The 17,885-nt window shown below is 50.6% G+C and overlaps 1 protein-coding gene across 1 annotated transcript; it reads right to left on the bottom strand.

The window, feature by feature from the left end:
- Positions 1-1,180: 1,180 nt before the first annotated feature.
- On the bottom strand, positions 1,181-1,621 carry CCDC182 (coiled-coil domain containing 182). The gene has a single exon (XM_069483127.1). It carries the CDS (start codon positions 1,619-1,621, stop codon positions 1,181-1,183), a length of 441 nt encoding a protein of 146 aa, XP_069339228.1.
- Positions 1,622-17,885: the final 16,264 nt, after the last annotated feature.

Below are 17,885 nucleotides of genomic sequence, written 5' to 3'. Positions count from 1 at the left end.
AGACAGAGACTGGACTCTGCCTAGGTGCCAGCTCTGGTCCCCGGCACCTCACTTCCAGTGCTTGGTGGAGAAGCCCTGCTGCGTGGCAGCATTTGGCAGCACCAGAGACAGGATATGTGAACTGATGAAACAGAAGGCTAAATGGAATTAGAAGGTACAGTGACAGCTAATGAATCCCCAAATCACCCACGTGACTATCTCAACCTTCTAGAAGGACAGGTCCATGAACACCCTGATGTGGTTGCAGAATCAGGGAGAGGACAGGGGCACAGCAGGGTGGTAGATAAGCACAGGTGCCCTGGACTTGAACCATGGTCCTGCCGCTTACTAGCGTGCAGACCTTGGGTACAAGACTCAACCTTCCTGCTGTCAGTTTCCCCTGTGTCCCATGGGAAGACAACACTCTCCTCCAAGGTGCCAGCGGAAGCACGTGTGTTACCTGGTAAATGGCCCGGCACAGTAACAATAATTCCTGCTCTATGGGTCAGACCTGGGCATCAGTTTATAGTTTATATCTTAGAGGCGTCACATCCTCGGTGCACTAAAGCTCAGCCAGTTCCACCCATCAGAGTCCTAATGAGCTCCGTCATTCTGATTGGCCGCAAAGGTATACAAAGGCGGCAAAGAAAAATGAGATATGACAGTCTAGCAGTGAAAGCAGACAGAAAGACCAAGCAGGCAAGGGTAAGAATGACAAAAATAGAGCAATCCGGGGCCCTTTTGGTGCATGGACAAGCGACCTGAGGGACAAACCCCTCTCAGTAGACCATGCGCTAAGTGACATGGTATCAGTAGACCGTGTGTTAAGTCACAAATCATGAGAGCCTTGAGTCATTAAAAGAAAGGTACATCTGTTCAACAAAATCAGTTTAAGAATATACTGTACAATGGAAAGGTATACATTCGAGCAATATTGCCGTTACAAACAGTTCGAGTGAAAGTTACAGGTGTCTGACTTAGCTCTGGGGTGCTTCCTTCCATGAGGATGCTGGATAAATGGAACATCACCCCCCCAAAACTTACTGAGGCCTTTTTGCCTCTCGGCAAGGTGTTATTTAGGTAGAAGGAAAGCAATGGACGTGGGGAAAGGGAAGCAAGTGGTGGGGACTTAGGGCTTGTCCTTCCATTTAAAAAAAAAAAAAAAATCTTCTGGGCGCTTGGCTGGCGCAGCGCAGAAGGCTCAGTCGGCCTGGCCCTTCCTGCCCCGGCCCACCAGCATGTCCTCCAGCCGCTTGCAGTGCTCGCGGAGCTGCTTCTCACGGGGCAGCAGGAAGGTGAGGACCTTGTTGCGCACGATGCCGCGGTCCTCCTCCTCCCGCAGCCGCTGCTTCACGCGGGCCGCCTGCTCCTCTTGCTGCACCAGGACCCCATTCATCTCGCAGAAGGCGTTTTCCAGGTAGTGGATGGCCTTGAGTGCCTCCTTCTTGAAGTCCTCCAGCTCCTGTTGCACCCCCGCCACCTTCTGCTGCAGGATCTCCATGTCAGCCGGCGGCGGGAGGCAGGAGGGCCACGACTGGGACAGGGTAAAGTCTCCAGACTGCAGGCCGCTCTCCACCATTTTCTTCCCTTGTAAGGTATTCACCTTCATGAGAATGGACCCAGCCTGGTAGAGGGGTTCCATGGGCTCTCTGCCACACTGGACACAAAGAGGGGGCCAAGAGACCAGCCAGGTGAGTGAATACTTTTGGCCAGAGACACGAACATTTAGAGCGTAGAGCCCCCACCCATTGTGACATCAGGGGCCCTTCAGCCAACCAGGAGGAAGGCCACACCCCATTCATTTGCATATTGTAGCCTCCTTGGTTGGTTACCTAGAGCTTTGTCTGCTCGTCTACCCAAGCTGCTCTGCTGAGATGCGGATTCTCATCGCCCTTCTAGAACCAGAACTCAGGCTCTGCTTTAACCTGAGGGACAAACCAAGTCCCAGAGCAGGGAAGAAAACTGGCCAGAGCAAGGCAGGCCGGGCCAGGCCCACTGGTTGCCAGAACTCGGTGATCTCCCACCCTGGCAAGGGGCCTGAGTGGGCTCAGAATGGTCTCTGGGCGTTAATGCCTTACCAGTAAAACAAGGACATTGTAAGAGATAATGACTAATCCCACTTCTAGCTCTAAAATGCTAGAAGAATAATTTCTGATGCCAAATCCATATTTCTATAATGATGCCAGAATTCTAGATAATCTTAGACGTTGTGAGAAGTATACTTAGGTTTTGATGAATGGTCCACAGCAGTGGCTGATTCAGTACGTGCAGGGTAAAAATGGGTTACTCATATTTATTCAATAAATGCTTACTGAATACTCACTATGTACTAGGACCAGAGAACAAGTGTGAGCAAGCATGCATGGTCCCCCAACACACGTGAATATTGATGAATATGAGAAAAAAACATATAGAAGGGCGAATCTTGTACTTTTCACCTGATAATTATAGCAAAGGAAAATGTTTCTAGCTAATGTACATTTGGTTCAGTTGAGAACAAACCTTCATCTTGCAGGTCTCGATCTCTTGCCAAGACCTCTCTCCTGGGCTCCAAATCTGAATGTCTCCCCAACAATGAGTCCAAATTCAATCCATCCGAAGCTGAATTTGTTATCTCTTCATCCAAACTAGTTCCCGTTGCAGTGTTGCTGTCAGATTGATGACGTTAACCTGGGCTGCACCCGCACCAGAATCCGCATGAGAAACCTGCTGCTATGGTTCGAAAGTTTGCCCCCTTCCAAACTCATGTTGAAATGTGATTGCCACTGTAACAGTACTAAAGGGAGAGGGACCTTTAAGAGGTGATTAGGCCGTGAGGGCTTTTCCCCCCATGAATGGATTAATGCCATATCTCAGATGTGGGTTCCTTATAAATGGATGAGTTTGGCCCTCTTTGTCTCTGTCTCACCCCCTCTTTGCCCTTCTGCCATGTGATGCTTCCCACCATGGAATGACGTAGCCAGAAAGCTCTCACCAGATGCCAACACCTTGATCTTGGACTTCCCAGCCTCCAGAATGATCAGGAAATATATTTCTGTTCTTTGTAAATTACTCAGTCTCAGGTATTTTGTTACAGCAGCACAAAACAAACTAAGACATCTGGGATCAACCTAGACCCCTCCACATCAAAATGACACTAATCCTTGTTAAATCTACCATCTCTGAGCTCTCTAGCATCAAACCATCTGGGTCAGAGTCCCAGCTCTACCACCTATAAGCTATGTCTCTTTGGCAGATGACCTCATCCCCCTGAGCCTCAGTTTTCTTATCTATAAAGAAGAGAGACCTAAGTCAGTGGTGTACAGCTCTCTGGGAGAAAAAAATCGAACTCTGATCTATAGCCATTGCCAATTTCAATGGTGTAAACACTCCCACCATGGCCAATTCCAATCTATAGTCATGATGTTTCTGGGAAGAGATGCATGAGATCAGCTCTGGTGAGCCCATGTGATGAGAGCAGCTGCCTTCTCTGAGATACAGATTAACCTATCTAGGGCGCCTTGCAGCAGGCATGAGAGAGGACAGTTTTCAGGAAGGTTCCTGGCTAAACTAAGGTGGAATTTTGAATGGCAAGATGAAAAAAATCAACACCAGTGATGGAGACAGAATGTTTGGCAGAAAGAACACTGTTCTAGGAGTCAGGAAATCTGGTGTCTAGAATGGCTGTGTGATCCCAGGCCGATCACCTTCCCCTCTGAGCCTATTCCCTCCAGTGCAATGTGAGAAGGTGAGAGACCTTCTTCAAGGTCTCTGATATTCGAAGAATCTAGACAGTCCTTTGAATTAAACCTCTCCTGAGGCACTCACTGACTTCTCCCTCTTTTTGCGACTTAGGAGGTCTTTCCAGGTCTCTGATGGCACATTAAACTCCACGAGGACAGGGACTGTGAGTTTCTCACCCTGTGTACCCTCAAGTGTCCTTCCTGGTGCCCTGCACACAATGGCACTCAGATAGCTGGAAGAAATAGAATTCATTTTCATAGGTGGCTAGCAAATCCTAGATTTCCCGCTGACATGATGACACCTACTGGTCGCAGCAGGAACAGCAACCTCTTGATTCCCCACCTAAGAGCCAGATGGGGATTTGGGAGGTGATGTAAACAGCCCGTGGTCTTGTTGTGTATTTAATTAGGGGTGTGTGTGCATGCTGGGCACATAGTAGGTGCTCAATAAATGGTTTTTGAATCAGCGAGAGGAAAAATGTTCCTCTGTTTTCTGGTCCTTATCATTCTGTGAGTGTTTTTCTGTTCCTGCCTCTTCGTAATCTCTCTCTCATTCTCTGCAGGTGTCTCTGTCTCCCACAGAGAATGGTGGAAGTCACCATCAGAGCTGTGAAAGAAGAGCAGCAAAAGTCAAAATGAAAGAGCAATTTCTCGATTTCTCTGGTGCTTTCTGGTGAGGTTTCAGTTCACTTCTCAGGACCAGGGGGAGGACAGCACCGTCACACGAGCACAGCAGGGGCTGAGAGTAAGCCAGCACTGTCACTGTCGGCAGAAGACCCCGGGGTTGATGGCCGCCAGCAGGGCGACTCAGTGTGCACGTTCTGAATGTTCTAGAAGTTTCATAGTGGAGGCCTGTGCCTTCCTCACAAACTTTCCTTCCATATATCCTAGGAAAGTAAGAAGGCCAATCTATTTGTCTCCTTCGAGGTATCAAGAGAAAGGAGTTTTAACATCTCCTGGCCAGGCATCTCTGGCCTTGAACCCCACTGACAGGTGGGTGTCCTGCCCCTGGTCCGTTTCAGTGATTCACAGCTTTCCTGTGTCTCAGGATGATGAGGGGACAAGCAGGGCATGTCAACCCCACAGAGATCCAGGTCCCACCCTGGGAGGATCAGATTCAACCTGGATGAGGTGGGAATGTTTTAACAGATGCCCAGGTTGGGCACCCCTGGGTCCGAGCACCGTTCCTGCTGGACCCTGCCATGACTTGCAAATGAAAGTCTCGTGACTTCCCCAGCACCCCACACCACCCCCTGCCATGTGAAATAAACCTCCATCATTTTGGGGAGCAGGAAAAGGAACACAACACAGATGCAGTCCTTCTTCATGTGCCTTTTTAAAAGTGAGGAACACCCTCAGAAGGTAGAAGCTCCTCACATCCCATTGGTTAGAGCCACCTTCCTGGGCCATTTCTAACCAGATCGCTGGCTGGGGGTGGAGCTAGACCAGTCAGTTCCCTTCCCGGGCTGGGCCAGGACTCCCTAAAGCACAGGCTCCCAATACAGAACCAAAGTGGGGTTCTCTTCTCAAGCAGGGAAGGGGGAGAATCAGCAACCAATTGTGTCTTCCACAAAGAATAGTCATATTTAAAGAAAAGATTCAGTGAAAGGACCATGCATCATCCCCCAAAATGAACTAGTAATAGTAATGTCAGCTTTCGAGCAGAGGAGGGAAATAGTCTCCTAGGAATCTCTTAAAACTGGTCTCTCTCCCCATCTCCAAGAAAAACAATTTAAAAAAAAAAAAAATCCAGAATTCAGAGCAATCTATCACAAACTCCGAAGAGTATGTGATTGGACATTTCTAAAGGAGAGGGGACAGCAGTTGGCCCTATTCAGTCACTCTTTTTCCAGAATCCCCATGGCCTGGGGGCGGGGGGTGCTGCTACACAACCAGCATCCTCCCAGATGTGCCCATAAAAGTCTTCCGTCTAGCCTCCCACCCCCCATCCATCCATCCTTCCATCCATCTATCCACCCACTTATTCAATGACATTTACCTACCCTGTGTACGCTGAGCTGGGCAACTGGGATTGGAGAGAGTGAGCAAGACAGAGGAGATGCCTGCTCGCACGCGGGTGGCATTGCTGTGGAAGTAGACAGTCAAGTAAGCGATCTGCAGATCAGATGGTTTGGGCCGGCACTAGGTCCCTGAAGGAGACCAGCAGGGGAAGGTGACACCCTGGCAGGTGGGGGTGGGCTAGGAAGGGCCTTTGCGGGGTGAGGGCAAGTTGGGGCAAGACAGGAAGGATGAGGACAGCTGGGGATAATGTTCCAGAAGGACAGCAAGTGGCGAGGCCTTGGGCAGGAACAGGCTTGAGGAGCCTGGAGGAGGCCCTTGTGGCCGGAGGGCCCTGGAGGCAGGAGGGGGTGGTCTCCCCTGCGCTGGGAGGCCACCAGGGCTGCTCCAGCTGCGCAGTTCCCACCTCTGCAGCTGGTGTTCCAGTCGGGGCAATGGGGACAAGGCTGGATGGGGGGTGGGGACCCGGGTCAAGAACAAACCTCAGCGCTGTTCACCGTGATTAATTAACCCAGCGCCAGAGCCCCAAGGCGCAGTGCTAAAAATACCTGCTTCCCTCTGCGATGCGGCAGCTGCCACCCAGCAACTTTTACCCATGCCATTTGTCATAATTTGACACTGCTAAGGAGAGTCCACGGGGCTGTGTGTCTGCAAGAATCGGACTCACCCACAGCCCACCTGCCAGCTGGGCCTGGGAAACCGTCCCTGGCGCTTTTCTGCCCTAACCCTCCTCCCCTCCCTGAGCCGCCCGCCCACCACCCACACGGGCTCCCAGCTCCTCCTGGAACTGGGCAGACGCCTCCAGGGGTGGGAGCCAAAGCTCCCGAGAGCAGGAGTGCATCGCTGGATGCCATGTTTCACACCACCGCAACTCTGCATCTCGGATTAGAGCCATCTATCAGCGGCCCTGCCAGCCCGGGGCGGCACTTTAATTAAAATATGTAAAACATCCTGGTGGGATTGGCTCTGAAGACGCAGGAGCGGGCCTTGGACACGAGCTGGCCCTTCTCCAGCCTGGGAGGGCGAGGACTGCGCCAGAAGAGCCCTCTCGAGCAGGCTGGGGAGGGGTGATGTTTGCTAGGCATCATCCACAGAACTTAGCCAGGCGAGGACATCTGCATGAAAGAGAGCCACCTCCAGTCCCAGGGGCCAGCGGGGCGACCCCCAGAGCATGCTGGGAAGGGCTTGGCATCAGCCCCATTGCCAGCCTTGGGGGTTGGAATGTTCTTCCCCCACTCTCAACACTAATTTTCTTAAACGACCCATTGTGAAGCTGATACCCAGACAGGGATGAGCAAACTTTCTTGCACAAAGTTTGTGCAAAATCAGAAAAGCTTGTTTCTAGGCCGGATTTTTCAGTCCAACTTTTTTTTTTAAATCAGGAAATGGAATATTTATGAATTGTTTTAAGCATCCTTTAAATTTCTTTTTCCCCAGCACTGAAGACATTCGTGATTTTTATTGAAATGTCAGAACCTGAACAAATATCGTGTGCTGTGGTCTCACTCTGGACTTCAGGCCTGTGACACACTGTCTGTGCAATGACATAGATTGTGGGGAGTGTTGGGGGATTTGGAGCTGGGGAGGCAAACTGAACCCTGAGTCCAGCCAGAGACCAGGACAAACAAAGAGCCCCACTGGGAGCTCCTGGTCCTGGGAGAGCAAAGGGGAGGGGTAGCCCTGGGAAGCACATCTCTGGGGAGAATAGACATGGCTGCAGGAGGAGGTGATGGGTGCGTGCTATGTTTATGGCTGGTTCTTCCTCCCACTCCCCGCCCTCCCAGGAGAACAGGGTGGGGAGAGACGCCCACGGGCTCTAAAATAACCCCGAATGAAGAAGAGCTGCCGCAGCCGCCAGCCCCACCCTTCCAACCGGGGACGGCTTCCTCAGGGCAGAGCTAGAGCCACCGCCTGCATGTCGGGGTGTCAGGCTGAATTATGTGAGCTTAAAACCAAATCCCTTCCTTCCCTTCCTTACTTAACTGTCTGCCTGGCGAGGCTGGGAGATTACTGGTGACAGACACCAGGGCCTGCCCGGCTGCTCCAGACAGAGAAGCTTTGATCACCTGGAAAACTCCAGACACCAGGACTCCTAATGATGAGTAATGAGCTCAAACCACTGGAAAGTTACCCAGCACGGTGTGTTGGGGACACACACTGCTCCCATAGAAGCTGGGGACGCGTGGCCCAGGGAGCAGGGTACAATCATCTAGAATCCTGGGAAGAGTTTGACCCGACGCCCACCCCACCCCAACCCACCCAGAGTCCTGCCGGCTCACTGGTGGGGTGGGGACGTGTCTAGGCTCTGGGCATGTGGCTGTTACAAGGGTTGGCTTGTTGTCTAGTGGCCAGAGTTTATCTTTATATTCAAGAGCACAGCCTCCTCACTCCATTCATTCATTCATCGTTTGCTCATTCATTCATTCATGTATTCAACACACATTTATGGAATGACTAAGATTAAGCCAGGCAGGGTGCTGGATGCTCAGATAGAAAAGCTCAACTGGGGCTTCTGTCCCAAGGGGACTTGCCATCTCCTGGGGGGGGGGGGCAGTGTGGCAAGTCCAGCACCACAAGGCTCTGTGATAAGGGCCTGGCAGAGTTGGCTGCAGGGTGTCAAGATCACCCAGAGTGGGGAGACTCTGAATTAGACTGTCCCTCCTGGCAGGGGGACAGGAAGCAGGCTGGGATGGAATTTGAAGATCTCAGGTCCCTCTAGGCTTGGGTTGCATTTGACCCTGTGTCCCCAGTCTCGAGTTGTACCGACATCACTTCTGAGGTTCCCTCCTGCTCTGATGTTAGTTGGGAATATGTCAACCTACTTTGACGTACATTAGTATCATCCTGGGAGAGTGCTAAAAAATCATTTTTAAGGTCTGGGTCTCATCCCCAAGAGATTCTAATTCAGAGGGTCTTGGGAACCTGGAGTTAGAGTGAGCAACTGTCTTGATTTGCCCCAAACCAACACGATTTCCCAGATGTGAGGCTTTCAGTTTTAAAGCTGTGACAGTCTTAGGAAAACCGGGACAGGTTGGTCTCCCTAACTAGGGCAAACACTGTTAGTCCATGGCCAATAACATTCCTTCCTTCCTTGGGTCATGAAATCCCAATTCTGATCAGGCAGTAACATGCTCAGGGAAGGTGAGCCCTCTCCCAACCCCAGGTGGTGAGCCTGGATGCATTTAGTAATTCCATTCCCTGTTGCTGCTGGTTTAGTTAAGGTGAACTTATGACCCACTTCTGGCCAATGAGTTGTAAAATGAAGACTTATGGAAAGGATATTGCATCTGAAGTAAAGGAATGATACAGAGAGAAAGAGGGGGGTCTCACCCCTTCTTCTGTCTTAGATGCAATGGCTGGAACTGTGGCAGCCATTCAGCAATCATGAGGCACCAATCCTAAGGACGCAAATTCAGCTGTGCTAAGGATGAACAACGAGAAAGATTTAAAAAGCGTATCTATCTTCAGTCTAATTGCTATGTGGTTAAATGCCTTTCTTGCCCAAACAATTGTCATCTGGTATGTTGTTAATTGCAGCCACACACATCATGACTGTTATAAAGGACCTGGAAATCAGCATTCTTAATAAGATTCTCCAAAATCTTTCTGATGCCTTCCATCAGTCTGAGTAATCCAGATTCTCAAAGTGTTCCTCAGACTAGCAACGTTAGCATCACCTGGGAACTTGTTAGAAATGCAAATTCTCAGGCCCACCCAGACCTTCTGAGTTAGAAACTCCGGGAGGTGGGGCCCGGCAGTCTGTTTTGACAAGGCCTCCAGGTGATTCTGATGCTTGGCAAAGTTTAAGAATCACTGAGTTAATCAGTAGCTGAGACACTCTGAGTAATACCAGACCCTGAAATTTCTGGATGGAATGCTTAAACTTAACCCATGTCTCAGCTGCTTCTTGGTAGCAGTTGGAAAATAAAGCAGTATGTCTTCTCACTTTCTGTGGTTGTTTTTCTGCTTCCTCCCTAGTCCCTTCTCCAGGTCATCTTGCATTAGTTGGATGCTTTGGCCAGATTTCCTGGCCTGTGGTATTCAACAGCCACACGGTGACAGGAGAGGGAGGCAGTTGCTTGCAGTCAGGCTCAGCCAGGGCAGGGGGTGAACTTGGTTAACCTGGCAGCTAAGGAGGGAGAGTGAATGTCAATGCCCCTGGCCCAGTAACCCAGGGTGACTGTTTATACCCTCCAGGAAGGCCCAACTTATCAGGCATCTGCATTGCATGACAGCTGGCCTAGGAGGAGAGGAGGAGGGTGGGCCCAGGCTGATCCATCTTTTCTTTCTTCCCTAGGGGTGCTCTGCCTTGGCTGGCCTTTTAGATTCCAGGCAGCCCCCTACTTCTCAACATAATGAGTTACTCAAAGCCCCCGTCATAGTCCAAAGGCAGAAACTGAACAACAGACTTCATGTTGCAAGGGGGTTCCGTTCTCAGCCAAAAAAGAAATTATAAAATCCCTAATCACACCTCCTCTTTGGAATGCTTTCTTCCACGATAATTTTCAGCATTTCACATATGCTCCCGAGTTTTGTTATTCTTCACAACTGAGCACACTGTCAAATGATTATCCGGTGAGCATCACATTGGGAAAAATAATTTATTAAAAACAAATAATACTGAGGCCGGGTGTGGTGGCTCACGCCTGTAATCCCAGCACTCTGGGAGGCTGAGGCAGGAGGATCGCCTGAGCTCAGGAGTTGGAGACCAGCCTGAGCAAAAACAAGACCCCGTCTCTACAAAAATAAATAAATAAATAAGATTTAAAAAACAATAACACTAGTTCCTACCATCACTTCCATGTCTTCCCCGAGCCAGGCACGGGGGCTTTCCATGCATTACCCCTTTGAAGCACAGAGCCACCAGCCCAGGCGTGCCTGCCGAGGCTCATCTCTGTCCTGGGCAAATTGGGTTTATGGGTCCTACAACAGCAGCCTCATTTTATTCATCTTCCACTCCTATTTATCAAATAAATCCAACTTCCTTAAAATATTTACACACTCACACACTTCTGCCGTGTGGTCCATGCTTGACAGTGACACTTGGGATACAGGGATACTTGATAGTGCCCCACCTGCCAGCAGCCCCCTGGGTGGCTGAGAATGCCCATCAGCCGAGGTTCTAGATGCCAAATACAGCACGTGGAAGGCGCCCAGGGGTCCTGAATGTGTTCTTGGTAAGTGAGGGCTGTGCCGAGGTCCTGCCTTCCCTCCCTCGTCAGGGGGTCTGTGAGTCTCTGGAGCCCGATGCCACTGGTCTTGTGTTGGGCCATCTCTCCTCTCCGAGAGCCCCCAGCCCCCTTTGTTTTCAGTTTACCAACAACTAAGGTTGCTTCCAGGACGAGCGGGGCCCCCTGGTTTTCAGGTCTTGCTCACCCACAGGCAGACACATTTCAGCTTTTGAGTGGTCACTGGCCTGGGCCCCCCTGTGGCTGATCTGACTCAGGATGAACACTTTCCTCGGCTAAAATCATTTGGTCATTTTTATAGCTGAGGCCTAGGCACTAACTGGTCCCTCTCAGTAACTAGGGTAAGCAGAAAAGCCAGAAAAGGCCAATAAGCAGAAAGAAACATTTAAGGCTGTCTTATGGTCTCTCCCTGTTAAGGCGAGACAATTTGGAACGTTGGCCCGAGAGCTAAGCAAGGAAGTCCTATCCACTGCTGAGTTTGAGGCTGGTTTCGCAACCGAGCCGTCGGAGCCAAGCAAGCTGCCTCCTCCCACTCCCTGAATGTCATCGGTAGCCAGGTAGATGTCTCCCTCATGCAACCCCCTTTTCCTGCGGGTTTCTGTGCTGGGGGCATCTCGGCTGCTTCCTGCCAGCGCATTTTGCCATAAGGCCAATAATCCCAATCCACCCCAGCCCCTGTCAACCCAGAGAATGGGATGAAAAGACCTGAGGAAGGCTCATGGGCCTGGCTTTTAAAGCCTCCTTCATCTGATTTCTGGCACTGGGAGTGGAGGAGGAAGGGACAGACTCTGGGGAGAGGTCAAAATGATCTCACCGGTTAAGGATGACAGGTCAGCAGAGGCTGGCCGAGGCTCCAGAGGGAGTTGCTTTTGGGGCACAGAGTCCTAGGGGCAATTAAAAGGCTGGTCCTTGGGAGAGGTGTGAACTGTAAAATCCAGCTGGGCCTAAACCCGAGGGCAGGCAGCGAGGGGCCGTGCCCCTCCCCCGGACACGCAGCGTCCTGGTAACAAAGCTTTCAGGAATCAATCGGCTCCCGCAGGACTCACCGTTCTGTCGGAGCAGCTCCCTTCCTCCCTGCGTTCTCACCGGGGGAGGTCGGAGTTCACATCAAATGTCATTAATCATCTTCCTGGGGGCTGGGGGGCTATTAGACAGTCCTATTAATCAGAGGCCTATCACACCGGCAGCCTGGCTGGGTCGCCATTGTCCTGTTCCTCACCTATCATAGAAAGATTAGATTATCAGTGACAACTGAGACACCCTTTGAGTCACAGGAAAGCTGGAGATTGGGGTTGCTTTTATTTTTTTTTATTTATCCTCCCGATTTGAGGATGAGCTGTTTCTTGTCTTGTCACACTGCATCCTTTTCTCCAAAGAATCAGCTTTAAGAATCCAATTTGTCAAACTGGACAATCACTGGCAAATCCATAAAAAAAGAAAAAGCCTCAGCGACTTTATCAAAAAAGGTAAAATAAAGCAGAAGGTTTTAAACGCGGCCTGAAAGGATTAGAAAATAAGTTGCATTTGACAACAATTAATCTCTGAAAAGCAGGGGCTTTGTAAAAAGGAACAGGCAGAGATGTGTCCGGTAGTGGACCCACAGAGCTGGGGTCTGTCCACTGCCTGGGCAACCATCCTCCTTCCCCAGGTACAGTCAAACCGAGACCTGGTGCTAAAAAGCAACGAGACCTCTTCCAAGCTTTCTCCTAACTTTTGGCCCACCAGGAGCAACAGCGGCAGCCACAACAAAACAAAACAGAACAAAAAATCCAGGACAGAACAGCACAAAGAACTCAGATTCTGCAACAGACTCAGACACTCAGCAGCTACCATCTACCCATAGTGTCCCTGTGGGGGGTCAGAAGGGAGGGGGCACGTCCCAGTCCCTTTGAATATAGAGACCAGAGTGAACACCTAAGTCGACTGAAATGGGACTGGAGCCTCAGTGACCATGGAGTCCAGGGGCTACAAACGCAGATGGGGCCAAGAAGGAACGTAAACTGGGGCAGCGGGGGAAGGGTGACCCCACATGGCGTGGTGAGGATTCTGGCAAGACAGCACGTGGTCTGAGCACGGGGGCAGCAGTGGCCCGTTCCCTACTCTTTAAACTGTGGGAAGGGGAGTTCAAATCCACCAGATCGCCAAGGTTTCATGAGATTCTGGAGACTTAGGTTGTTATGTGAACACTCCCTATTTTAGTTGTTGGCAACTCATTCAAATTAAAAATATATATATATCACTGTGCATACTAAATAAAACCCAATTTGTCCCCAGGCCTGGGGTTTGTGACATTAATCCACCTGCCTCGGTACAAACAAGGACCACGAGGCCCGGAGAGGCTGGTAGCTGCCGAGGTCACGCCGCTGGTGAGCAGCAGCGCCAACGCAAGAGCCTGGTTCGGATCTCCAGCCCGGCACCGTCTGCTCCAGACCCGAACGTGTGAACACGTACGTGACCAATTAGCAGGTCAGTTCATTCGAGGCAATACAAGCGGTAAGAGTAGAGAGAAGAGCCCAGCTCTCGCACCTTCGCTGTGAAATCTGAGAAAGGGCTGAATCAGACAAGCGTCAAGTGATTGCTCTCGTGCCCTTGATAACATATTCATTTAATTTTTCTACCTGCAGACTGGCTCTGAGCGTTGTCTATGTGGGTGCTATAGAGGTCTGGGGCAGGGGGACAGCGAGGGCTGCTTGGTGCCCTCCAGCGACAGCTCTGGGCTGCCAGCTCCGTGTAGGTGCACTACCCACTTGGCCACAGCAAACCTCTGGAGCTGGAGGCCAAAGTGCCTTTCTGAATACCGGCTCCGCCACTTACTAGCTGTGCGACTTCAGATAAATCATTCAACTCTGGCCTCAGTTTCCTCATTTTAAAAACAGGAATTACAAATGGCATAGGGCAGAGATGGCTGCATGGCAAAGGCTCAAAAAATTGTTGTTGTATAAGACAATCATGTTTTATATCATCTTCAAAGACGCCTGGTATTGAGACACAGCATTCTATTAATAGAAAAGTGAGTCTAGGAAGAATCTTAGAAACCACTTTAGTTCGATTGTCTAACCTTAGAGGGAAAGAAACTGAGGACCAGAGATGGAAAAGACTTTATTTTCTGCTGCGGACACACGACGTGACAATCTGTGCCTCCTACGGACAAGGTTCACTTCTAACCACTTCCACAGCCCTGTGCCACCCATTGTGTTTTCCTGCCATGACCTCATTGGAAATAAGGAAAGCTTCTGCTATGGAAGTATTTAAACGCAAAGCCATACACGCCTTCAGGCTCCCGAATATTCCAGCAACGTCAGCATAGTCAACACGGTGAAGCGTGTCCACTCCTGTGCTCGTTAAAGGAAGATTTGTGAGACAACTCGGGGCTGTATTTGTCCACTGCAAGTTTGCAACCGGCTTCATTTTTGAAAAGGATTGTTCCCCAAAGCGGTTTGTGATCATTAGTGAGACGCTGAGCCTCAAAGCACCTTCGGTGTTTTGGAAAAGATGCCGTATGTCTTTGTGCACTGGCTTCTGCATGTCTGGGTGTCTTTACACACTGGCTTGACGCATTATGGTCAAGCCAGTGGGTCATTTGTGAAAACTGAACACTTAAACGTGTTAACAGTTGACAAAACTTGACAAGTATCGTGTCTGCCTTTATTAGGTGATTCATTAAAGGCTGCTGGAGGTGCTGGCATGGAGCAAAAGGCCCGGATTTGGTGCTAGATAGATTTGGGGACAGATCCTCACGACTCACGTGGCTCTAACGCCTCTGCTAGTTTCTTCAGCTCTCTGAGCCTCCACTTGTTCGTGTGTAAAATGAGGATGACAAAACAGTCCTACATCATAGGACTTCGTGAGAATTAAACAGAAAACGTACATGCTCAGGAACTGTGGGCTCCCTTCCACCCCACGTCCCTCTAGAAAGGCCAGCCGGTGTTCATCTGTGGACAGGAATTCACTGGGTGACTCGTGTACGGTGCCCCTTGTTCAATGCTGGGATGAAGGTTAATGTCAAATGAGAGGAGAGAACAATGAACACATCAAGCTTTATGCTTCTGTTTAGGCTTCGGCTCTAAAGGCCAACTATTGAGTTATTTAAGTAAGAGTCCACGCTGTCCTCAGAGCTCACGTGGATCTGAAGTTGGAGGCCTGGCTGGGTTGCAGTTTAGGCGTGCTATTTTTGATGTATTGACCTTTCTGCAACCTTCTACCATCCCGAAGCAATCTGAGAGGGGAAGGATTGCGAGGTGCCTCCCTGAGCATCTGGCGTAGGGTGAGGAGCTGGCCCTTAGAGGACACCCCAGAGGACACGTCCCACGCGGCCCAGAGGAGACCTCTGGGGCCTGCTCTGGGGAAGAGTTCCCCGAGGCTGCAAAGATGAATGACATCACAGCCAAGTACAAGTCAAGAGAGTGGGGACCTGGAGTCTGAAGCCTGAGCCAGAGATATTATTGACAACCAGAGTTTATTGAACATTTACTATGAGCAAAGCATGACGCTTAAAGTTTGACAGCCAGCATCTCATCTAATCTTCACGTCAGCCCTGTGAGGTAGATATGATTATTATCATAGCTGGGGACACTGAGAAGTTACCCCTGTTGCCCAAGGCCACGTGTCTCCCACTGGACAGAGCCCAGGTTGGAAAGCATGGTGGCCACACTCTTACCTGCTGGCCACACAGCTTCCCCGAACACATCTGACTCCTTCGGAGCTCTGACAGGGGGATCCCAGCAGCCCTGCCTGCACCCCATGCCATCTCAGGGCAGATGTCCCCTTCTGCCCAGCAAAGACACGCTTCTAAGCAGAGAGGCCTGTGCTTCCCACTTGGGGCCCTTCCTCTTGATGTTGGGATTCTAGAGATCACCTGGGCCTGCCATAGCAACACACATACACACGCACACGCATCCTGAGCTGCAAGGAGAACTCCTGGCCCCTGCCCAGCCCGGGGAAGGGACAGTGGCCTCCCTTTCTTCTCACCACCCCTCCACCTCCCACCCACCCCTCCCCACCTGGCACCCGCTGATCTGCTGCCTGCTGGGCTGTTGGGCTGAGAAGGACAAGTTTATCTCCCACGCATGTCCAGGACTGCGTCCTTGGCATCCATGACCTTACAAAGGCTCTCTCCTGAAGTGCTATTTAGGTGTGAGGGGCAAGAAGAAAAGAAAAGAGAAATCACAGCAGCCTAAAATAAGTGTATCAGCCACCAGGCGAGAGACTCGGGGCTCGTAGGACCAAATGAAGAATTTGTAAGCTTTCAGCCACCTGAAGTCGTGGCTCTTTCCCCTACACGCTTAATAAAAGCTGACAGCCCGCATTGTTCTGCCACAACAAGGTACGCCACATCCCACATCGCAGTGATAGGGTGAGGGCAGTGAGGGACAAAGGCACCCGAGCTGGCGGGGGGCGGGGAGGGAAATGTGAGCGTGGGGGTGGTGGGGGGCGACTCTTAATCGGGGGGCCTGGCGGGAGAGCCTGGGAACAGCAGCCCACTGACAGTGGGGACCAGGAGCTCCAGATGGCTTTTTGTCTCCATGCAATAAAAAATGTCATCTGACAGGCCCTGGGATAGGACTCTGGGAAACAAAAGTCTGCGGGGTGGGGGAGTGGGAGTGGGAGAGGGCCGGGTTAAAGGTACCAGAGTCTGAGAAAGGCGAAAAGAAGTGGCTGTCTCTTCCAGCAATTATGGGCTTTGCAAATGACATTTAATTCCAGAGGTGCACACCAGGGACAAAGCCAGTTGTTTCCTGGTCTTGGCCGGGGTGGGGGAGTTGGAAATGCGCTGGACATTTGGCCTCCGAAGAAAGGTGATAACTTTGCCAACTGACCACGGCTGTGGGCTTTTCGTATGCACACCCTCCCCCCACCAGTCATTAGGGGATGATATGAAGATACAGGGCTTCCTGGTGCAATTTAATTGCTCATAGACCGAAAAGTGATGAGCTCCATCGAATTGCACAGACATCCTGTAGGAGACCAGCTGCCGCACTAATGTGGCTTCTCGGAGGGGGACACACCCCACCTGCTTCACCGGGAGCACACAGAAGCCCAGGGAAACAGTAGTACCCCTGTGGCCTCTGGTGGGGCTGTCGCTTTTTATTAAGTAATCTCTGCCTTTCAGAGCACTGCATGTTTTCTTCCCAGAGGCCTTGGTTGCTGTGTGGGCCCAGCACACAGCCGGCTCCCAATAAATATTAAACAGTGGATGCTGGTGATGTCTCCAGATTTCATTGTAAGGAACAACTTGTCACCCAGGGGACAGGCCCCACTCTAGGACGATGGTGTGGTCACCAAAGCTGGACAGCAGGAAATCGGAGGTGGGCCGGGTGAGGGGTTCCAAGGCAGGGAAATGAGGCGGCAGGGTTAGTGGGTATTGGCAACAGCCTCTCAGAGAAGCAGAAACGACAAAGCCGGAAGGTGCATAGTTCTGGTGTGGATGTGGGGAACAGGCACGCTCAGGTGCTGGTGGAGAGGGACGTAAAGGCTTTCCCAAGAACAATGTGTCAATATATGACCAAAATGTAAATGTGCACACCCTTTGACCGGGCCATCCCAGGAATCCACCCCGCAGCAATGGTACAGATGTGCGCAAAGTTGTAGACATCATACAGGTGTTCATGGCAACGTGGTTCATAATACAAAAGGAGAAACCACCTTAGATATTCATCATCAGGGAAATCAATGGTACCTCCATACAATGGAACACTCTACAGTTATTAAAAAATAATGAAGTGAATCGACACCTACTGATGTGGAAAGACCTTTAAGACAGATGGTTAAGAGGAAAAAAAAAAACTGGTCAAGAGCCAACACATACAACATAATAGCATTATGTAAAAAAGAACCCTAAATATCTAAATATGGGTGCACGAGCAAATACATAGACACACATGCGCAGGCAGTGGTACCTTTGGAGGGTTTAGGAAGAAGGGATGGTGGGAAGAGGCTTGCAAAGATTTTAAACATCACACTTTCAAATTTTTATAAT

This window comes from Eulemur rufifrons, chromosome 9 (assembly GCF_041146395.1).
Source record: "Eulemur rufifrons isolate Redbay chromosome 9, OSU_ERuf_1, whole genome shotgun sequence".
Lineage (NCBI taxonomy): Eukaryota > Metazoa > Chordata > Mammalia > Primates > Lemuridae > Eulemur > Eulemur rufifrons.
The sequence above is the reverse complement of the archived record's forward strand: the minus strand, read 5'-3'. Positions and strand labels throughout refer to the sequence as shown.